The sequence below is a fragment of the Ruditapes philippinarum genome, unplaced genomic scaffold (genome assembly GCF_026571515.1).
Source record: "Ruditapes philippinarum isolate M1 unplaced genomic scaffold, ASM2657151v2 ctg3714_1_1_1_1, whole genome shotgun sequence".
In the NCBI taxonomy this organism is placed as follows: Eukaryota; Metazoa; Mollusca; class Bivalvia; order Venerida; family Veneridae; genus Ruditapes; species Ruditapes philippinarum.
In genome coordinates, this window is record NW_026862021.1 from 87,636 (window position 1) to 112,367 (window position 24,732).

Consider the following 24,732-nt stretch of genomic DNA (forward strand, 5'->3'; position numbering starts at 1 on the left):
TCCTGTAACAAGTTCAAACTGCTATGAAAGTATGAAAAATGCTTCAATACTAATGAAACTTGGCACAAATGTTGACCACACCATAGCCTCTGTAACAGCATGCTCAATGGTAAATTTCCTGTTACCATGGCAACAGGGGGACGTCTCAAAATTGCCAAAAATCACTATTTTGCATTGTTTTTTCCCATCAAAACTGATTTCAAAGTGCTGCAACTTCTCAATGAATTGAGATAGAGTAAAAGGCTTTTCAGCGTCGGTTACTAGCTACCCTAGGTTCGACCTGAGGCCATTTTTAGCCTGTCACATGTCCAAAATTTTCTTGGAGATGAGGGGGACTCCGCCCCCCTTCAACCCCCCCTCAAACAGAAGGGGGCACATCCCCCTTCTGGCAACCCCCTGTTGTAATATTTGGATGGGGGACGGCGCCGAAAAAGTGGTCACTTTTTTGAACAACATTTCTCAAACAATAAACAGTGTTTGGGGCCTAAGTAGGGCATTTTTTCACTGTCTGAGGCCTCAAAAAGGGGGGGGGGACAAAAAGCCGTCGAAACACGTTATTTAAGGGAAAAGGTTAAAAAGCATGTTTTAATCATGGTTTATAGTTTCATATTTATCTACATAAAAGTAATTTAATTTTTAATTTTTCAGTTACCTTTTGATTCAATAATTATGATGTTCGGACAGACTCCCAACTCAATTAGAAGTGTGTTGATATTGTTTGAATTGTTTCTGCTTGTTCACATCAGTGTCTGGTAAGCATGTTAGATTATTAGTTTTAATTGTTCTTAATCCAACCATCATTGTTAGTAACATCTTACGGCAACTTTCAAGGAAGTGGCTAGCCGTACGGGCCCGTACGGCTAGAGAGGACCCACTGTATTGGCTAGCTGTACGGCACTTTTCTATATTTTATGGAAGTTGAAAATGCATATGTTATTCTATGACTTTAAGCGAGGATTTCAACCAAGAAACAGCAATTGCCTTCGTATGTTTACTTTTTAGAGATTAATCGCAGTTAAAGAACATCAATTGAAATAGTTTACACAATTTTAATAATAATCCTCTTTTGTTTCATTAACTTTAATTTTTAGATTGAAAAAAAAAAAAAAAAAAAAAAAAAAAAAAACCCACCGAAAATAATTGTTGTTGGGCTGTGATAATTGTGTCAATTACCGACGGTAAAGAAGTTTGTCCATCATTAAGGAAAGTTTGCATGTTCTGTGAAACGCATTCTAAAATTCTATTGTCAGTCCTTGGGTAGGCTTTGATTAAGGCTAATTAATTGATTGTGCTTTTATGTTCGATATTTATCAACTGTATTTGAAAATTATTTATTTTTTTTTTTGCTTTTCCCCGTTTTTTTTCAATATTCTTTTTATTTATTTATTTATTCCACTCCGATCATTATTTATTCGATCCATTTGTTCTTAATTAACAAAAAAGATTTAATAATTCATCTAAAATACAAATTTTTATACAAATAAAACAACAAATCATAAGCATGAAAATCAAGGACGTTATAACTTATAACATGCAATTTTGACACATATCAAGATAGATTATACAACGCTTGTTAGTATTCTTTTTTTTTTCACAAAATGGCGGAGCATCTTTATTAAAGTCAACACACTAGGACAAATGCGGAGACTTGATTAAAATCCTCGTTTAAAGACACAAAATAACATATGCATTTTCGACTTCCATATAATTTTGAAAAGTGCCGTACGGCTAGACAATACAGTGCGTCCTGGCTAGTCGTACGTGACTCACGTACGGCTAGAACTTTTGGCTAGCCGTACGGGCCCGTACGGCTAGCCACTTCCAACTTTCAAACTGGTGGAAGAAGACTGAAGCGCCATTTTATTCATGACTGTGATGTCGCAATAGGTTACACATTCCCATGGGAAGCTGAAAGTATTGTCAACAGGTCTGTCATCTCATCAAACTAAATTTTATTTTTAGATTATTTGTCATCCTTACAGTTTGTCAATTTTACAGTTTGTTATACACACTTTGAACTAAATTTTAGTAGTTGCAGAAGGTATAAACTCTTCTGATTTGTTACAAGATACTCCCATTTTGAAAATGTAGCATTGGGTCAATCTCCCCCCTTTGATCCATAGCTATGAAGAAAAAATGATTGAAAATCTAAGTCTGAGTTTATCAAGGTACTCTGGAACTTTGGTTAATGTGTTTTTTTTCCCCATCTAAACTGATGATTCATGTACAGATAAACTTTGACAGTTACTACTCCGGAACTTTGGCAAATGTGGGTTTCTCCCACCTTAACCCCAGGTACATGTGCAGACAAACTTTCACAGTTAAAACTTTTTAAATAAAATCTATAAGTGTAAATGCATTAGTCATTCTTGTGGAGCCATAATGGATAAAAGTTTGTTTTTACCCCGGGATAAGATGGGAATGTTTGTTCACTAATTAGTTGAGAAGATGTGTAAGCGGCCGGATAGCTCAGTCGGTAGAGCTGCAGAACGGTATTCCAAAGGTCCCGGGTTCAAGTCCAGGTCAGGATGCACATTTTTCTCATCAGTGACATTTGGCGCCCAACGGGGGACCATGACTGAATATAGCTCAGAGTTTAATTCACATTGCTGTGTAACTCTGAAATTCTAGGATGAATTTCAATATAGCAGGAGAGTATGTCATGGTTCAGAACTGTTCACTTTCTAGGGGAGAAGATGTGTAAGCGGCCGGATAGCTCAGCCGGTAGAGCAGCAGTACTGTATTCTGAGTGTCCCAGTTCGAGTCCCGGTTAGGCTGCACATTTTTCTGACCTTTTGCTGAGTTCCATATAACATCCCTCACCCACTAGTTATTATCCACATGTAATTAGCTAGCTCTTACAATGTATGTAAGAAGAGAAACTGTCTACAATATTTTTATTGTCTTCTTTCAGTTGTAAATCTCAATTACTATAAAGAGATTAGTTTAATGATTCTTTTCTACTTTACTTGATATTGTAACATGTATTTATTATATATGTAAGTTGTTGATACATGTTTTGTTGATAATGTGTAATTCGAATTCTGCCCGGCTTTGAATTTTAAACTGTGTCACTGTTGATTGAAGATATTACAGCATCAAATTACAAGTAACAGCAGTCAATAGTCCAGGGGTTTGAATTTTAAAGACATTTTATTCAGACTGGGCTGGCTCTATCATGTTGGTTTAGACAAGTCATTGTAGCTTTAAAGAAATACTTTGCTCATCCTTGAGTAAAATATTTTAATCACATTTCTAAATCTATTGAAATCTATGAAGTTCTTACTGAATATGTCAAATTTGAACTAAAAAAAGAATAAACAGTGTATGGGAAGCTGCGTTCCCTATAAAAGTCAAGTCAAATTGGGCTTTAAAAAGAAATGACAGTTTTTTTTTTTTTAAATAATGTAAAGAATTTTAAACATAATGTACTTAGTGTGAAGTCAAATCATGTTTATTTTATGTACCAATTATTAATATTTTCTAATATCAAATTTTAGCATAGCATATCTTTAAGTATGTAGATGGTTCTTTGATTTTTATGTTTATTTCAGCAATAGCCAGAAATGGGATCACTTCATGTTTGCCCAGGCGTGGCCCCCAGGTACCTGTGCTGATGCTGGCAAAGAGGTATGTACTCATTATACTCTATGAGATTTATAAAATCAACTCCGTAACTATTATATTCCATTGGTTTTCTTGATAATTTTAGAGACCAAATGAAGTTACTTTCACCAATGGCGATAGTGTTAAAAATTCCAAATAAAGTCCAGGATATTTCTCATAAGTTAAGAAAGTTTTTCCCGGCAAGTATTAGTTTTGGTGGTGTCTGCATCTGAAACATCAGGTTTTTAGCTCTCCTGAGCTAGCTTAGGGTGAGCTTTTAGGATCATTGAACGTCTGTCATCCGTCTTCAGTCCACATTTGATTGTGTACATTCTAGCAGTCACATTTTTGCCTCAATCATCATCAAACTTTGTCAGGATGCTTGTCTAGGTAATTGCTTGCATGAGTTGGAATAAATATTATCTTGGGCACAGGAGCTAAAAATAGAAAAATCTTGTGAACACTCTAGTAGCTACTGTCTTGATCCAAATATCCTTGAAATTGGTCTGAAACTTTCAAGGTAGAATATGGGTCTCCTTGGGTCTAAAACTAGGTCACACTGCCCAAATATGGAAAAAACTTGTGAATACTCTCGAGGCTACTGTTTTGATCCTAATATCTTGCTCTAGAGGCTATTGTTTTGATCCAGATATTCTGTAAATTGGTCAGGAAAATTGTTTTGATAACTTCTGGGTCAAGTTCAACTGTTTGAATATGGGTCACCTTGGGTTAAAAACTAGGTCACACCGCCCATCTTTGAAAAAACCTTGTGAACTCTCTGGAGGCTACTATTTTTATCCAGATATCCTTGGAATTGGTCTGGAAAATGGTTTTCATGACCTCTGGGTCAAGTTTTAATATGGGTCACCTTGGGTCAAAAACTATGTAACACAGTTGGAATATCGAAAAACCTTGTAAACACTCTTGGGGCTGGCTACTGTTTCAGTCCAAATATCCTGGAAATTGGTCAGAAAAGTTGTTTTATTGATTTCTATGTCAAGTTAGAGTATGGTTTGTTTTTTAAACTATGTCACACAGCCCAAATATGGAAAACCACTGTTAACCTTGTTAACACTCTATGGGCTTCTGTTTCTGTCCAAATATCCTTAAAAATGGTCAGAAAGGTTATTTGGAAGATTTCTAGCTAAAGTTCGCATATGTGGGTCAATTGGGGTCAAAAACTAGGTAACAAACCCAGATATGGAAAAACCTTGTTATCACTCAAGGGGATTCTGTTCCAGTCCAAATATCATGGAAATTGGGATTGAGCCTACATAATCAGGTAAGTGATATAAGGGCCATAATGGCCTTCTTGTTTATAGAAAGTGAATGGACTCTATTTTGGTAAAAATAATCATTTTCTGTTATTGGTATTGTGTCTTGTAAACTGGGTCAGTGACTAGTGAAGGAGGAAAAACTAACACTACACCCCCCCCCCCCCCCCCACCTGCCCAAATTTACTTGATGCATTTTATTTAATTCCAAGCTTTCAAAATATGTGCCAATTTTTATAAAATTTTAAGAAATATAAAGATCATCTTTCTATTAAGTTGAGTGCTATCAGAGAGCAGAATTAGAGCCGGTCATATTTCATATCTTGTACTGGATTTTTGACTGTTTATGTATAATCGTGTCAAGGAAATGTGACTTTGGAATGTTGGGATGAATTCAGAACTGATATGACCCTAAGTTTAGTCGGTCAATAGTTTTGTAGATAAACATCTGTCCATTGTCTTTATACTATATTTTCATTCAATCTTTGTTTTGAAAAGTTAAACAAAAATATGGAAGCTAGTATCAAAGAACAAATAAACAAATTGTTTGTTAACTGTCAATGTCATTGTTACCATTTTTAAAATTTTTTTGAAGAAAAAAATAATGGTAGACATGTTGCCCTTATTCTGTCTGAAAAAAAATCACTGAAGCTTGTGATTTGGAACTTGTAATTTTATTTTTATGCTCCCCTGCTGCCCGAAGGGTGAGCATATAGTCGCTGCTTTGTACATCTGTCCGTCTGCTTTTTTCCTGTCTGTAACATAACTCTGAAACAACAGGTATCAACATGAAACTTTGTAGGTAGATAAATTGTATGTGGTAGATTCGCAGTGCACAAGAACTGTAACTTTGCCTTACCTAATTTTTGAGTTATTGCCCTTTGTTTATTTTTACTCTTTGAACTTTGTTCGAGACACAGCTTTGAAATTATAAGAGATATCAACATGAAACTTTGTAGGTAGATAGATCTCATTAGGTAGATGTGCAGTGCAAAAGAACCGTAACTCTGCCTTGCCTAATTATAGAGTTATTGCCCTTTAGTCATTTTTACACTTTGAACTTTGTCCGGGACATAACTCTGACGCTATAAGAGATACGAACAAGATACTTTGTAGGTAGATAGATCTTATTAGGTAGATGTGCAGTGCACAAGAACCGTAACACTTGCCTAATTTTGGAGTTATTGCCCTTTGTTAATATTTACACTTTGAACTTTGTCCGGGTCATAACCCTGACACTATGAGAGATATGAACAAGAAACTTTGTAGGTAGATAGATCTCATTAGGTAGATGAGCAGTGCAAAGAACAGTAACTTTGTCTTGCTTTAATTATGGAACTATTGCACATTGAACTTTGTCTGGGGCATAACTTTGATACTACTAGAGGTATACTTTTTTGTATCAAAAACCTATTCTTGGAGCATCACCCGGTTCAACTGGCTCTTGTTTTAAATTTATAGTCTATTCCATTTAACTTGATAGTGAAAAAATGAGCATAATGTCACTTATACCGTGAAAGTTTTGCCCCCTATAAAATCCACTTGATATAGAAATCATGAAATGCAATATCATATTGGAAGGGAAACATTTACATATTAAGCAAATGTTTTTAAATGCAGACTATGAAATTCTAAAACTTAAATGGCAATTATATATGAATTAGAAGTATAGTAAAGATTTTTTTTTTTCAGCATCACACATGCCATATAGGATCACAGGTGAAAAGTTGGACAATTCATGGTCTTTGGTGAGTATTATTACCATTCTAAATACTAGATAAGCTTAAAGATCCACTAACAGTCTATTTAACCTTAAAGTGGATTGGTCTACAGTATTTCAAATATTTAGAGCAGTCATCAATAGAAACAATATGGATATATCGTTGATATTTTTTTGTCAAACAATAATTGATACACATTAAAAAAAAAAAATCGATAATTTTATCTTTTTAATTAAATGTCTAGAAATTAGGAAAATTTACACAAAACATATACAGAAGCAGGTGTCCATGTCTAACATTATCTGTCTTTTTACATAATGGAAATATTTCACAGCAATCATGACAAAAAAAATGGTCTGGATAAAAATCATGCAATGGGCTTTTATAAAGAAGACACTGAACAGAACATGTTTTCAACTGAAATCATTCAAGTATAGGTTAAAGTTTATTAGTATGTATTTACAAAAATAAATTGGTAGCACGGCTGTGCTGGCGCTTGACCAATTAATTTTTGAAAATACGTACTAATAAATTTTAACCTGCTTAGTTTTTAGCTCACTTGAGCTTGCTCAGGGTGAGCTTTTAGGATCGGTGAATGTCCGTCGTCCGTCGTACGTCCACAATTGCTTGTGAACACTCTAGCAGTCACATTTTTGAACCAATCATCATCAAACTTTGTCAGGATGCTTGTTTAGTCAATTGCTTGGATGAGTTCGAACATGGGTCATCTCCGATGAAAATCTAGGTCACAGGAGCTATAAATAGAAAAACCTTGTGAACACTCTAGCGGTCACATTTTTGAACCAATCATCATCAAACTTGGTCAGAATGCTTGTCTAGTCAATTGCTTGGATCAGTTCGAACATGGGTCATCTCTGATGAAAAACTAGGTCACAGGAGCTAAAAATAGAAAAACCTTGTGAACACTCTAGTGGTCACATTTTTGACCCAATCATCATCAAACTTGGTCAGGATGCTTCTCTAGTTGATAGCTCGAATGAGTTCGAACATGGGTCATCTCGGATGAAAAAGTAGGTCACCGGAGCTAAAAATAGAAAAACCTTGTTAACACTCTAGCGGTCACATTTTTGCATCTATCATCATCAAACTTGGTCAAGATGCTTGTCTAGGTGATAGCTCGGATGAGTTCGAACATGGGTCATCTCGGATGAAAAAGTAGGTCACCGGAGCTAAAAATAGAAAAACCTTGTTAACACTCTAGCGGTCACATTTTTGCATCAGTCATCATCAAACTTGGTCAAGATGCTTGTCTAGGTGAAAGCTCGGATGAGTTCGAACATGGGTCATCTCGGATGAAAAACTAGGTCACAGGAGCTAAAAATAGAAAAACCATGTTAACACTCTAGAGGTCACAATTTTGCCTCAATCATCATCAAACTTGGTCAGGAGGCTTGTCTAGGTGATAGCTCGGATGAGTTCGAACATGGGTCATCTCGGATGAAAAACTAGGTCACCGGAGCTAAAAATAGAAAAACCTTGTTAACACTCTAGCGGTCACATTTTTGCATCAATCATCATCAAACTTGATCAAGATGCTTGTCTTGGTGATAGCTCGGATGAGTTCGAACATTGGTCATCTCGGATGAAAAACTAGGTCACAGGAGCTAAAAATAGATAAACCTTGTTAACACTCTAGTGGTCACAATTTTGACTCAATTGTCATCAAACTTGGTCAGGAAACTTGTCTAGGTCATTGCTGGGAATAAATTGAACATGGGTCATCTCGGATGAAAAAGTAGGTCACCAGAGCTAAAAATAGAAAAATCTTGTTAACACTCTAGTGGCTACTGTTGTGATCCAACTTTAATTATTAATTGGAATATGGATGTAACACCTTTGCTCATTTTAATTAAAAATCTCATAGCAGCTTTTCGGCCCTTTTTATTGTGAATATAATTTGGGAACAGTAAGTAATGTTAATTTTATCAAAAAATTGAACTTCCTAACTTTTTCCTTGTCGTGTTTGAATTCATTTAATACTGCAAAATTTCAGTCATGCATTTGTTCCCAATTTCTAACAAAACACCACTGAAATTCCCTATTCCATGGGTATGGGACATGTTCCCAAAATCCTGGTAACAATGTTATCAGCACAGTAGAAACATTGTGATAAATACTGCAAAATCAGTCATTTAATGCACATAACATGCAAATTATCTGTTGATTCTTGCTTTTCTTAAAATCTAAGTGGTGTAATTTTTTTCCAAGTTTGATTTTCTTTAAGTATTTTGGCATATCTGGAGGCATGCGGCTTTAATGTTAATAAAATCCAGAGAGCCATATTATAGACTTTGATAATTATAACTTTTTTGTCTGTTTCATATGTTGTTTGCCAGACTACTGTCTTTAAAATGACTTAAGTGTTGTTATATATTTTCTGGTTCTTCGGGATCATTGATTTCAGCACTTATAAGTGTTTAAAATTAAGTATGTTTCACTTTTTCATTATCTCCCATGTACAGACTCAATCAAACCAAGTTTGCAATTTTCATGTTATTTTGTTGTGAATTTAATGCTTCCAGGGGAAGGTTATTATTATTAGGTTATATTAGAGTGTAAACTTTATGACTTTAATGATTTCCAAATAAGGTAAAAATAAAAAGATTGGGAAAAAAATACTTAAAAAAAATACAGAAACAGAATATAAACAAAATATTGCTTAAAAGGTAAGCTTTTTGTTAATTTGATTAACATGTAAAGTTACACAATTTGATTTTTTTTTCTTATAAAATAAATGAGCCGCGTCACTACAAAACCAACGTAACAACGTAATGCGTTTGCGAGCAGCATGGATCCAGACCAGCCTGTGCATCCGCGCAGTCTGATCTGGATCCATGCTGCTGGTCACAAACGCATTACGTTGGTTTTGTTGTGATGCTTAAATGTTTAAATTTATTTTCAGGCCGACACTTGGAGAGACTAAGGGACCAACCAGTTGTAACACTTCATGGACTTTTGACTTCAGTAAAATAGCTGTGAGTGAACAGTTTCTTACTGAAAATTTTTTACAATATCATTATAATTTAAATTCATGGTAATTTGTAAAGAGATAGCAGTAAGCATACATTAAAGTGGATTGGTCTACAATGGGGACATTTTCCATAAAACTTTCAAATATAGATAAAAGAACAATAGAAATGTATCATTTGGATATTCTTATAAAAATTGTTTAAAAAATTGTTGATATAGTTCTAATTGACTTAGATTGAACATTTATATGACGGATACTAATATTTTGTTCTAGAACATTTTATGCTATAATGATATATGTAATATTAATACCAGTAGATTTCTGACACCTGCCAACAACTTCTTTATATAGTTCTTTCGTGGTTTGTTGTTATGTCTTATATTTAATACTTTCAACATAATAACTCTTTTAATTATGGACCTTCCATTATAGATCAGTCCACTTTACAATACATTTATCAGGAAACAAATAGTAAAATCTGCAACCTTTTTTTTCAACATTTAATACTTAAATGTACTTGAAGTTCTCCGGTCCCTTTAAACATGACAAACAAAAATAAAAATTTGATCATCATAATTTGATAGAGGATATTTGTTTGTTTTGCATGTAAGATTGAAATATAATTTCACTGAGTGAACACCAGATGCAATATTTTCACGAGTGGCGTAGCCACAAGTGAAAATATAATAGCTGGTGTTCACGAATGAAATATATTTCAATCTTATATGTAAAACAAATAAATTTTCTTTTTATTTCATGCTTTTTAAGTGATTTTAAGCATTTTTACTGATTTTGCCGCGTAACGTCGCGCATTCACCTTTGTGACATCATCACATCATGACGTCACATCATTAATTTTGAAATATAGTTCTGTTTAATATCTCTAATTTTGTTACATTTTTTACATGATGTATGGTGACATCGACTTTCTTTCCCTAAAGAAGCAAAATTTACGTATGACGGCATTTATTTCTGCCTGTTATTCCATTTAATGATTTTCTTTTCATTTGCATTCAGATATAGTCCGGCTACAGTGAAAATTATATTTTATAAATTTCACTAGTGGTTTATCAGAATATAATCATAAGAATATGATATATAGAGGATATTGAATGAGTGTAAGTTCAATACTGAATTTATTGCACGAGTTGAATAAAATTATATTATGCGAGCCTCTGGCGAGCATAATATTATTTTATTCAACGAGTGCAATAAATTCAGTAATGAACTTACACGAATTAAATATTCTATTTATCACATACCCAAAATAAAGACCATTTAAAGTGAAATAAGAGTCATTTTCATTGACGCGTCTATAGTTTATCGCTAACATTCAGCGCGTCTTTACACTACGTTTGTATAACGCTAATGACGTCACGTCAAAATATATGCACGGTCGTGCAATACCATTTTTACGGAGTCGCAAAATCGGCACGGGTGTGTGATAAATTACAATAAAACACTGGAAAGCATGAAATAAATGAAATTATTTATGGAATGAAAATATTTCATTTCGTGAAAATCATCTTGAAATATTACAGTGGAATAATGGCCATAATGTTTAATTAACAATAACTGAATGTTGTTTGACTTCTAGGAAAATCATTTTTAAGCCTTTAGGTATCAGTATCAGTAATTGTTGATGTATTGAATTATTAACTTTGCAAATCGAGAACAAAGACGATTGTGTCAATAACCAGTAGATATTGAATGAATCTTTAATAACTTCTACATTGTTTAGTAGAAAGGTATGGCATAGCTAATTGTTTTCGAAGAGGAGATATTGACCTGTTTTGGTTTTTTGTAAAGGCAATGTCCCCTACCTATACAAGATTTTGACCCGAAGGTATTTTAGAATCTGCTAAAGATATTGTCACTTAAGTGCAGTAATGGCTTATCTCCTATTAATTTATATTAGGAGTTAACCCGTTACTGCTTTAAGGTGGCAGTATTTTTAATATTTCAAGGTAATGTGTGTCCTTGACTTAATATGAAAGTTCATGATAGGTGAAACATGTGTAATATTAATTTTTATGATCGCACATTATTGTAAGGATTGTTGACCTTTTTGCACTCATGCACTGTCTCTTTTATAATTGGAATAATATAAGGTTTCAATAATAAGACCATGTGATATTGAAATGATATCCATTTAGATTGTTTGTGTGTCTCCATTTTTGAGAGATCGGCAGATATTGATTTATTTATCTGTCTTGTATCTATATAATATTTGGATTTAACTCACTACAGTGTTGCCCCGAGCAGTCCCTCTAGACGCTTGCAGAAATCACGATCATGAAATAGACAAATATCTTTTTTTCCGCTGATTGTTACATTTTTCATTCATTATGATATATAAATCGGTGTGAAGAGATGAATAAGACGTTTTAAATTTGATTTCGTTGGGTGAAAAGTCAAGATTTTAGCATTTAATCATTCAAGCGCTTAGAACGGTATATACCGGAATATGGCATTTAATGTGGTGCCGTTTTCAGTCATAATATTGTAAAAGGAAAAGTATCTGTTGATGTTGTTGATTAACACTTACCCTTCTAAAAATATCTTCAATGGACATTTAAATCTTGATAAGACTGTTCAATCACTTTGAGTGAAAATTTTGAAATATGTAATTACTGAATAGTCATCGTGATCAGATGTCACTGATATTCCGGCTGATCTTGGTCTGCAACGATGATATAGGTAGATTCAGTGGCCACTGGCATACTTAAGGTTAACTGGTTAAGTAAAGAATAAAAAGAGGGAAAAAAGAGGGAAAATCATAAAGACAAATACGATGAACATGAAATTGTTATCCTGTAGCCTGACAACATGTTAGTTGGTATTCGTATTGTACTCAGTTGACCTTTCTGCACCAGCCGAGAATCAGAAACTTAATAGTTTAAAGTTTTCCAATGTTGATGCTTTTGTTCAATATGGTTAAAGGGACTCCACTGAGTTTTTAGCTCACCTGTCACAAAGTGACAGGGTGAGCTTTTGTGATCGCTTTTCCTCCGGCGTCCGTCCGTCCTTCCGTCGTCCGTAAACTTTTACTTTAAATGACATCTCCTCATAAACCACTTGGCCAATTTCATCCAAACTTCACAGGAATGTTCCTTTGGTGGTCACCTTTAAAAATTGTTCAAAGAATTTAATTCCATGCAGAACTCTGGTTGCCATGGCAACCGAAAGAAAAAACTTAAAATATCTTCTTTTAAAAAACACAAAGAGCTAGAGCTTAGATATTTGGCATAAAACATCATCTAGTCAGTGTCTACCAAGTTTGTTCAAATAAAGAGCTAGAGCTAAGATATTTAGCATGAAACATCCTCTAATGGGTGTCTACCAAGTTTGTTCAAATAAAAGCCCTGGGGTCAAAATTGGCCCCGCCCCAGGGGGTCATTGATTTTCCCTATATGCATATAGTAAAACCTTAAAAAATCTTCTTTTAAAGAACCCAATGAGCTAGAGCTAAGATATTTAGCATGAAACATCCTCTAATGGATGTCTACCAAGTTTGTTCAAATAAAAGCCCTGGGGTCAAAATTGGCCCCGCCCCAGGGGGTCATTGATTTACCCTATAGGCATATAGTAAAACCTTAAAAAATCTTCTTTTAAAAAACCCAAAGAGGTAGAGCTTAGATATTTGGCATGAAACCTCTTCTAGTGGGTGTCTACCAAGTTTGTTCAAATAAAAGCCCTGGGGTCAAAATTGGCCCCGCCCCAGGGGGTCATTGATTTTCCCAATATGCATATAGTAAAACCTTAAAAAATCTTCTTTTAAAAAACCAAAAGAGCTAGAGCTGAGATATTTAGCATGAAACATCCTCTAATGGGTGTCTACCAAGTTTGTTCAAATAAAAGCCCTGGGGTCAAAATTGGCCCCACCCCAGGGGGTCATTGATTTACCCTATATGCATATAGTAAAACCTTAAAAAATCTTCTTTTAAAGAACCCAAAGAGCTAGAGCTAAGATATTTAGCATGAAACATGTTCTAATGGGTGTCTACCAGGTTTGTTCAAATAAAAGCCCTGGGGTCAATGATTTTCCTTAAATGTGTATAGTAAAAACTTAAAAATCTTCTTCAAAAAAACCTGAATAGCTAGAGTTTAGATATTAAGCATGAAAGTAAGTGTCTACAAAGATTGTTCAAATAAAAGCCCTGGGGTAAAAACTGGCCCTGACCCAGGGGTGTCATTGTTTTTAAATATATGTGTAAAGAAAAAAACTTAAAAAATCTTCTTTTAAAAAACCCAACGAGCTAGAGCTCAGATATTTAGCATGAAACATCCTCTAATGGGTGTCTACCAAGTTTGTTCAAATAAAAGCCCTGGGGTCAAATTTGGCCATGCCCCAGGGGGTCATTGATTTACCCTATATGCATATAGTAAAAACTTAAAAAAATCTTCTTTTAAAAAACCCAAAGAGGTAGAGCTTAGCTATTAAGCATGAAACCTCTTCTAGTGGGTGTCTAACAAGTTTGTTCAAATAAAAGCCCTGGGGTCAAAATTGGCCCCGCCCCAGGGGGTCATTGTTTTTCCTTTTATGTATATAGTTAAAACATAAAAAATCTTCTTTTAAAAAATCTTTAAAGCTAGAGCTAAGATATTTAGCATGAAACAATTCTAATGGGTGTCTACCATTTTTGTTAAATTAAGGGCCCTGGGGTTAAAAAATTGGCCCTGCCCCGGGATCATTGATTTTCCTTTTATGTATATAGTAAAAACTGAAAAAATGTTCTGTTAAAAAGACCAAGAGATAGAGTTTAAATATTAAGCATGAATTATCTTCTAGTGAGTGTTTACCAAGTTTGTTCAAATAAAAGCCCTGGGGACAAAATTGGCCCGCACAGAGGGTGTGGGTCATTGTTTTTCACTATATGTGTTTAGTAAAAACTTAAAGATTTTCTTAGAGCTAGAGCTTAGATACTTATCATGAAACATCTTCAAATGGGGATCTACCAAGTTTGTTCAAATAAAAGCCCCTGGGTTAAAATTAGCCCCGCCACGGGGGCCTATATACAGGTGAGCGATTTCAGGGCCATCATGGCCCTCTTGTTTTTAACAGGATGGGACTGGAAATATTTTCCCACGTTTTGTCTACCACTTGTTTTAAGTCTGGACAAATAACTTGTAGGCAAATGTTTAGATCATTTATTAAACCCTATACATTGTACTCCAGAATAATCATTTTACCCCTGCACAACAAAGTTGTAAGGGGGGTGTACTGGAATCAGCTTGTCCGTCCATCCGTCCAGCTGTCCGTCGGTTTTTTCTTGTCCGCCCAATAACTTAAGATTCCTTTGACCCTTAGTCTTCATATTTGGCATGGAGGTATGTCATGATTAGTAGATGACCCCTATTGATTTTGAGGTCACTAGGTCAAAGGTCAAGGTCACAGGGGCCTTGACTTCAAAAAGCTTGTCCGCCAAATAACTTAAGATTCCTTTGACTACAGTCGTCATATTTGGCATGAAGGTTAGTCATGATTAGTAGATGACCCCTATTGATTTTGAGGTCACTAGGTCAAAGGTCAAGGTCACAGGGGCCTTGACTTCAAAAAGCTTGTCCGCCCAATAACTTAAGATTCCTTTGACCCACAGTCTTCATATTTGGCATGGAGGTAAGTCATGATTAGTAGATGACCCCTATTGATTTTGAGGTCACCAGGTCAAAGGTCAAGGTCACAGGGGCCTTGACTTCAAAAAGCTTGTCCGCCCAATAACTTAAGATTCCTTTGACCCACAGTCTTCATATTTGGAATGGAGGTTAGTCATGATTAGTAGATGACCCCTATTGATTTTGAGGTCACCAGGTCTAAGGTCAAGGTCACAGGGACTTTGACTTCAAAAAGTTTGTCTGCCCAATAACTTTAGATTCCTTTGACCCACAGTCTTCATATTTGGCATGGATGTTGATCATGATTAGTAGATGACCCCTTTTGATTTTGAGGTCACTGGATCAATGTATTGATTTTGACATTTTCACATTTGAAGCATGTAGAATACAAAACTTAGCAATGCACTGGCTTAGTAACCTCAGATTTGGCAGGGAGGTTGTCCTTGAGCTCTAAATGGCCACTGTTGATTCTGACAAAGTGGTATGCGGGGGTAATTTCACGCCATGATAGTGGCAGTTCTAGTTTTTATTGTGCAAAATGACCCAAAAAATAGGGCTAAAAATCACACAATAAAATCAATATTCAATTTAATTTCTAGTATATTTCTTATTTATCCTTTCCAGATTTTCAAATTTTATATTTTTTCGGCTATTTGACCTCAATGGAGCTCCTTTAAAGGTTGATAAAAACCCAAAACGCTTTTATTTTCATTTCTCAAAAACTAGTTATTTTTATTGCCAGTATTATAATATTCTCAATGTACTCATTGGCCATATAGCACATTTACACAATAAGTAGAGTTTTTAGCGATTTAGTCTTTTGTATGTCAAAGTGCAACTTCCCTTAAATGTTGCTACCTTTATGACAAATTATTCCACATTCAATACTTCTCATTTTGTAATGGTAATTAAGCATCTAAAATGCTTTATATTCATTTACTCAAACATTGTTAAACACATGTTTGCCCTTTCTTAGAAAGAGAAAAAATCATTTCCGAGGCATAGTGAGGTATATTCATTTTATGATATTGAAGAAATGAGTGCATCTGTATCTTTATTAGTAACTTTATTAGTTACAGATTAATTAGTGGCAGATTGTTAGTTGTGATAAGATTTATTGAGTTTTAAGAAAGTAAATTAAAAAAAAAAGTAGAAAAAGAAAATAGTTTGGTTTACATAATTTTATATACAAAGGTTGTCATTTAAGTTTTTGAGACTGCAGAAAAAAACAACTGCTCATGGGAATAAAACTCTACAAAAATTTACCAGTGTGTTATTATGAGTTTGTTTATTACCAGTTGCCATGTGTATCTAGTACAGACTACATGTATTTCTGAGAATTTTAATTAAATAATGCAAATGGAACAAAATACAATAAACATTTAAAGAAGCGCAGATGAATAAATCATGGAGCACATTGTTGTCTCATTACATCATGACATAATTCTTTAAAAAAAAATATTTAAAAATTATGAAAAAAATAGCCTCAGAACCCAATTTTGACACTTGTGTAGAAATGTTTCATTTGTTTTCATTTTCATTTTTTGCGCATGGCGGTACATTTTAGCAGACTTGTGTCTGTACTTTGCGGACATTAAACCACTTGCCCGTCACCTCTGTGGGTTCGAGTCCCGATAGGGACTTTGGATTCTTTCATGTGAAGAAGCAGTATCCAGTTAGCTTACTTAACATCAGTGGTTCTACTCCGGTGCCCTTTTGTGTCTGAAATAATTGCATTGAAGGGCACCTGATGTCTTCCTCCACCAGAACAGCTGGAAAGTCGCTAAAATGACCTATGCCGTTTCGTTGTGACCTAAAACTCAACCAATAAAAGAACTTGTTATGTTATGTATATGTTTACATGTATTTTTTAATGTATTTTGCCAGAGTTTAGCGTCACAGTTGAAGACTTATTGGCCTAATTTGTACAACGACACAACCCAAGATAGCTTTTGGTATGTATACTTTTTATCTCCACTTTTTATATCCACCATGTTAAGTAATTATGAGGGGAAAAAAATATGTAGAATTCAAAAGATATAATAATTTATTACATATATTTCGCCAGTGAAAAAAAAATTGTATGAAATGTCTCCAAGTAAAGTGTTTTGTATAGCTGGATAATTTTATCAATACACTATCACTATCATTTAACTGTTAAGAACGGGTAGTCTTTATTGTTAATTTTGAGTAAAACCTCAGTGTCTATTCTAGGAGGGGGGATGGGGGGATTCACTCATATTTTTGAGAATTCCTCACTATTTTTTCAGACAGAGAAAATTTTACAGAGAGAAAGAAGGGAAGAAAAACCCAGATGTAATAAATTCTCACTTGTAAATAAAAATCCCCCCTGTTTTTTAAATCCTAGAATAGACACTGAAAACCTTTGTTTAAGACCACCTCCATATAAAGACCGTCATGTAAATCCTTGTTTATAAAGGCAAGTCTTTGAAAAACCTTTTTTGATTAAAATGAACATAGTAGCCTCCAATTAAATAATGACCACTTGCCTATATTCCTTTGCTTAGATTTGTTCACAGATTCGACTGTAATTTGAGATCTTTATTTCACCTGTTTATGGCTTAAGGTTTTACCAGCAGTGAAATATCAAATATGAATTATACATTGTATAATATGAATTATATCTTATTGATATAGATAATTATTCGGTTCGGTACCTTCAGATGTAAAACATAATTTTTATCATTGCTTTTTGTTTATATTGTAAGGTGGAATGCCAGTTTTCCATCTTCACAGTTACTCTGAAAAAAAAAAAAAAAAAACACAAAAAAAAAACAATGCTGTTGAGAACTATTTTGGAAAGGGTGTTACCCATGACAATAAACTTTTTATTCTATTTCAGATATAAACTCTTGTTAAAGTAATAACATCTTTATGATAACACTTGTAGACAAGTCAGATGTCAGTCTTACATCAAAAGGTTGTTGATGTTTGATTGGTCGGATATATATAAAAAATAGATCTGGTATCATGTAAACTTTACAGATTGATTGTTAAACAATGATCATATTTGAATTTCTGACAGAGGTATATTGCAATTCACAATGTTATGAAAAGGGCTGTACCTCTAAGATCACTAACTTAGTTGATAAAAAAAATAAAAAATAAGTGTCACATGACAAGCCTAGTACATAAAGGTCAAAGGTCAACTAAGATTGGCTGAGTCATGCTTCCTGTGTCACATAGTATACATTGTAATGATATATCCTCAGACTATGATATATTTATGTGATAAAAAAAGAAAGAAAAAAAAAGTGGGAGATAAAAATGACAATTTGTCTTGGACATATTAGATTTGCTTTTTACATGTATATATTTTTTTCCTCAGGAGCCTTACATATGTCAGAACAGTCATGCAAATAGGTCCCCTTGGTACTGCGGTACCTAATTTATAGTATACATACATGTATATTGTAATATGTAGAAAAAATTTACTTTCATTAATGTATTTTGCTAGTATTAATTGTGGCATCTTTACTTTTAATTGAATTACACATGGGTACATGTACATTGTTGGATTCCCATGGCAGATTCATAATTATTGATTACATGTTATGTTACTTGTTAATCAACCGTGGGTATCTGACGATGACACAAGTATCAAATTTGTAATTGTTACTGATAATCATGGTGCCGATGGATATGCCAGAACAACAGGGACCACAGGATATATGTATAATAATTATGTCAAGGAGAAATGTTAATTATTTCCCCATCCCCAACACATAATATTGTGTAAAAGGATATGTTTGTCATCAGCATTTTGAAACATTAAATGTTTTAAAATTTAAAATTACCATTTATAAACATTTAAGTGACGATGATGATTATAAATTGGTTAACCATGACCTTTTTGATGACGAAATTTTGTTCCTTAAGGCTTATGACCTTCAGATTCAGTATGACCTTTCCAAAAAGTTTGTGACCTTGACACTTTTCTATAATTTTCAAAGCAAAATTCAATTTGTTATAAAATATCAAAAGTTAGATACATTTTATTTTCATCTGTAGTGCAATAATGCTTTTTTGGCTGAAATGACAAATGAACACTGAGGTTAGTAGGTCAGTAAGTGAAAGATCAATGAATCTATTTATAACCCTGAAAGGTCATGATGAATATAACTTTTGCACCAGTCAGTTGTAACCCAAACCCTCTTCCTTTAAGAATAGTTGAGTCTCTTGAACCAACCAGTACTAAGCAATGAATGTAAAGTTTCTTGGTGTAGGTGGTTGGACCCACACTAACTGCTTGCCCTGTCAAGTAGTGTTTGGCCGGTCCCATACAATATCCCTGCCCTGTCCAAAGGTGGATGGTCCAACACTTACTCCTTGCTCTGTCCCGAATTTGTTTGTCGGTCACATATTAACCCCCTGCATAAGGATGGTTGGTCATCCCCACACTATCTCCCTGCCCTCTCCAGGGTTGGTTGTTCCCACACTAACTCCCTGCCCTGTCCAAGGGTGGTTGGCCCAACACTTACTCCCTGCTCTGTCCAGGAGTGGTTTAACGGTCCCATACTAGCTCCCTGTCCTGTCCAAGGGTGGTTGGTCGGCTCCAAAATAACGCCCTGCCCTTTTCAGGGTTGGTTGGTGCCACACTAACTCCTACTCTGTCCAGGGGTGGTTGGACCCTCTCTTATACCTTGCCTTGTCTAGGGGTGGTTAGACCCATGCTAACTCCCTGCCCTGTCCAGGGGTGGTTGGTCCAAAAGTAAATACCTGCACTGTCAAAGTGTCAAACGTTGGACCCATGCTAATTTTGTATTCTGTTAAGGGGTGGTTGGACCCACACTTTTTTCTCTGCCTGGTCCAGGAGTGTTTGGACAAATGCTAACTCCCTGCCCTGTCCAGAGGTGGTTGCACACACAAACTCAATGCCCTGTCCAGGGGTGATAGAACCCACTCTATCCCACTGCCCTTTCCAGGGGTGGTTGGACCCAGACTAACTCCCTGTCCTATCCAGGGGTTGTTTGACCCATGCTTACTCCCTGTCCTGTCCCGGGGTATTTGACCCACACTTACTCCCTGCCCTGTTCAGGTGTGACTAGACCCACACTTACTCGTTGCCCTGTTCAGAGGTGATTGGACCCTTGCTAACTCTCTGCCCTGTCCAGGGATGGGTGGTCACAGACTTAAACTCTGTACCACGCTAACACTCTGCCCTGTTCCAACTGTTCCAAGGTGGTTGGTACCATGCTAACTCCTTGCCCTGTTTAGGGATGATTTGGACCCACACTATAACCCTGCCCTGTTAAGGAATGGTTGGACCCAGACTAACTCCCTGCCCTGTTCAGGGGTGGTAGGTTTGGGTTATGGTTGACTGGTGTATAAATCTTACATGTATTTAATTAAGGGAGCATGAGTGGACCAAGCATGGAACCTGCTGCACGGACCTGGCTGCTACGTCAGGCGAACATAATTACTTCGCCAGTGGTCTTACACTTAACCAAAAGTATAATATTCAACAGTAAGTTGAGAGTAGTGATATAGCCAATTAACCTATTTGTAGTGCAGAAATATACAAGAAAAGTGTGCATTTTGTTACAGCCTCAGTGTGCATTTTGTTTCATTTATTATCCCTCATGTACAGACTCAATCAAACTGAGTCTGCAATTTACTTGTAATTTTGTTGTGATAAATGCTTCCAAGGAATCACTCTTTCTCCAGATTTTTTGCAATTATACAGTGTTGTACATGTAGTGTAATAGAAATGCACATTTTTCGTCCTGGTTGAGTGTTCATGAGTATATACGTGTATGTTTGGAAACTTCCCATATTGTATGCTTTCTTTTATTTAGATGTTCCACAATATCAGAATTTCCTGTTCTTGATTTTAATAATGGAAAGTAGAAAGGGGCAATAGTTTTATTTGACATTCCTAAACATGTTATCAGAGTTTATTTAAAAGTAAATTGTATGTTTTTTGTAACAATTTGGTTCTTTTTATTAATTTTCATTTTCATTTTAAAATCAGAATCAACAGTATTTTGTACTATCATTTATATATGTACTTAAAGATAGAGTTACTACCTTCACAATATGGATTTGATTTGGAACTTTTGGACTCGAAGAATGAAAACAAAGCTTGTTGAGAGTACAATATGCATTTGATATTGATATTTACTCGGAAATTGAAAACAAGACTAGCTGGAGTACAATATGCATTTGATACAGATTTTCTGGACTCTGGAAAGGAAAACCTGAGTTTAAATTGAAAAGATTGAATCCAATAATGATTTCTATTGGCGAAGATAATTTGTTACATTTTATAATGTGTGATATAAAAATATTCTCTGATAATGAAGTTATTTTGAAATGACAATCATAGCATTGCCCCTTTCTCCTTCAATTAAACTTTGTTTTTTTCAGCAATTCTCATGAATAACAAAAATTGTCAAGGAAATGGAATCGAACTTGGCCAGTAGCAAAGAAATTCTTAAGTTTTTTTGTATTTGTAATTAGAATTTTAAACTTGTTTGGATATGCTGTAGGGCGTATGAATGGATAAAGCACGGAACATGTGGCACAAATTTACCCGACATATCTAATGAGTACAAATATTTCAAAAAGTCGCTAGATCTGATTCGAAAATATGACATGGGGGCGTAAGTTTGAAATATAGTTAAATGCGCAAAAAATGTAAAATGCTTTTTATATAATGCTTAAAACTCTCTGGACATTGAGATTAATGATTTGTCAGACTTCTCCAGGCTCTATGTGATTGACTGCTTTAAGTGTGATCTACTGCTGAACACTTAATCTGCTTTAACGGAATGTGAATAATGTTTGCCACCAGTATTGAGCCTGATCCGCCGGTTTCTCCGTGGAGTCTGACCAGGCTCTCCATACTGTGAGCAGCGATATTTTTGTATTTTGATATTGAACTTTAACTTTGAATGGACCGTTTTGAATTTGTAGGTGGGGCAAAGTCAAGAATTCAGCACCAGATTTAGGGTTGATTTTGATATCAAAGAATGGATAATCCCAAATTCATGGGTTGATTATAATGTGTGCCAATTCTTTGATAATGCTTTGAAGGCAAAATAGCTTATTATCTTGTCTGTTTTGGAGATAATGGCAAACCATTATGATCCCTGGCTGTGTCAATGTCATCATCGTTGTTGTCTTGCAGAAACTTTAATTTAACACATTATTATACAATACTTAGAAAGTTATCAACATGAAACTTTGAATACTTGCTTATCTTGACAAGGCGCAGTTATAAGACAAGGGGCATAATTTTGAAAGCAATATTTTTGGAGTTATATCCCTGTTTAACTTGGAATTTTTTGTCAAAAGTGGTTATTTTAACAGACGAGCTTTAACACTGCATGCGGTTCTCTTGTTATCATGTATGTTTTATGTCTCCATCTCTTGGAGTCCTCATTTTCTTGCTGCACATTATTGTAAACTAAATATTCTCTGCTCTTGGCTAAATGTCGTTACAAATGTCGTTACTTTAACGAATAATGAATGAAAAGCGTGTACGCTACTCTTATTATGATGCCCAACCAATGCATAGCCTTTGTCACCGGTATAGAGCCAGACTAGTCTGCCGACCATGCAGTCTGACCACGTTCTTTACTTCCGGTAGCTTACTAGTACTTTAAGTATCATCTTTGCACTCCTTGAATTGATAATGAACTGGTCCAGATAAGGAGTAAAAAAGGTTCATCATGATAAGGGTCCACGATCATTTGAATACATGTATATGAAATTGTGTCAAACTCACAGAATGAAACAGAATTTACATGTATTTGTGTCATGTATTTTACTGTATAAATGGATATTTTCGCGTGTCGTAAAGTTAGCAAATTTAAAATTCCAGAAATTTCGTGTGAAGAAATATTAGCGAATCATGCAAGGGTAGAAGTTAATGACAGGTTGTTTGATATATGAGCTATAGGAAATTTTAGTGATTTTCCTCAATTTACGAAATTTGCCAAATTATTTCCGCATTGCTTACTTCACCACTTATACATTAATCTTAAAGTGTCCTCTTCTTCTTACTTTATTTATAGAAGCATAGCTTTCTTTAGGCTTTAAAGGCCCTGGCCTAGTCCTTCATTGAAAGACATCGCATTTTCTTTGTTTTACAGTTTTGTTTATCGGAAAATGTGGAATTTGACCAATGTAAAAAATAGGTTCAAATCCGCAGCAAATGTCTAAATATTTGGACTTTCCCTCTGGCCTACACTTTCTCCAAAGTAAAAAAAAAAGAAAGAAAGAAATGATTTATTTGTCTTTAAATAATTTTAAATAATCCCCTAAACATGTTCAGTGTAAATAGAGTCAAAAAGCGAGGTGCGAATTACAATATGGAGAAAAAATTTTTTTTTGGGGTTGGGGGAGGGGAGTGGCGGTCAAACCTCACAAATCCCCATAGAAGTTTCCACATAAACTTACAAGCTATGCCTCTGTTATTCACAACTTCATCTTTTTCTTATGGCTTAGTGAACATGAGCATTAAGTGTCTAAAAGCTTTGTTAAAATATAGCATTTTTGTTCTTCTATGAAAAAACTATGTACAAAATGGTTGAATGCTCTATTTCAGCTGGTATATGAGCCTTTTTGATCTCTTCTTTTGTCTCTGTTCATGTAATTTAAGTACATCTAATACATGTAGTATAGATGTTCATTTAATTAAACCTATACTATTTGGTCTTGATGTTCTTCTGTAAAACATGAAATTTTTATTATACCTATCATTTGATGAAATGTTTTTAACCTTGTAAATTTAAAAATAGTTTGTTAAGTAATAAATCAAGTTGATTCAGTATATAATCAAGTTTGTTTTACTATTATTATTATTATTATGAATAATATATCAAAGTTATTCTTTGTTTAATCAAGTGTGTCTTCTTTTGTGTATTAAGTTAATTTTTAGTTTGATTATTCGAAGAATAGGGAGAGCTATAAAAATATAATCACGTCGACATAGACACTTTGGTGATTTTTTTTGCAGCAATTTGTCATCTCAAAAAGTATTGGAGAGAATTGGTTGAAACTTCACTCACTTATTTGAGAGCACAATAGGAGGTCACTGTCTAAGGCCTATAACTCTAACATGGATTTTAAAAGCAATTTGGCTCATTTTAAACTTAGAAAAGTTGTACATTATCCAGGCTCTTGTTTTACTATCAAGCACTAAGAATGGTCGAGCACGCTGTACTTTTAAAAGCTCTTATTTTGTATTTAAATTATAATCATGTGTGCCATACATTTCGATAATATGACAACATTATAATGAAGTGTATCCTATTGTTTTATTACAGAATATTGAGTGATAGCAATGTGGTACCTAGTAAGACAACCATGTATAGTGTAAGTACAAGTTCTTAATATTTTACTTTAGTGTCTGAAGTTTGAAATGAATCGTTGTTCGGCACCAATATTTCCTGTGTCAAAAAACATTATTGTTTTTTTGTTTTGTTTATAACGCTGATTTTAACACATTTTTTGTCATTTCTCAGAGTTGGGTCAACCAAGCTGGCTTTTCTTG

General features: G+C 34.7%; 1 protein-coding gene across 3 annotated transcripts in view; it reads left to right on the top strand.

Annotated features, from left to right (window-relative positions):
* LOC132717697 (ribonuclease Oy-like) overlaps positions 1-24,732 on the top strand; it is a 32,481-nt gene that overhangs the window by 1,853 nt on the left and 5,896 nt on the right. For 2 of the 3 annotated variants that reach the window (XM_060701237.1, XM_060701235.1), the window contains exons 2-8: positions 649-752; positions 3,555-3,630; positions 6,573-6,628; positions 9,525-9,597; positions 17,097-17,164; positions 21,722-21,835; positions 24,506-24,554. In XM_060701237.1, the coding sequence (XP_060557220.1) occupies positions 670-752; positions 3,555-3,630; positions 6,573-6,628; positions 9,525-9,597; positions 17,097-17,164; positions 21,722-21,835; positions 24,506-24,554 (519 nt within the window). In that variant the 5' untranslated portion in view covers positions 649-669. Of the gene's footprint in view, positions 1-648; positions 753-3,554; positions 3,631-6,572; positions 6,629-9,524; positions 9,598-17,096; positions 17,165-20,583; positions 20,698-21,721; positions 21,836-24,505; positions 24,555-24,732 lie in introns of all 3 variants that reach the window. The other variant, XM_060701236.1, reaches the window with a different exon arrangement.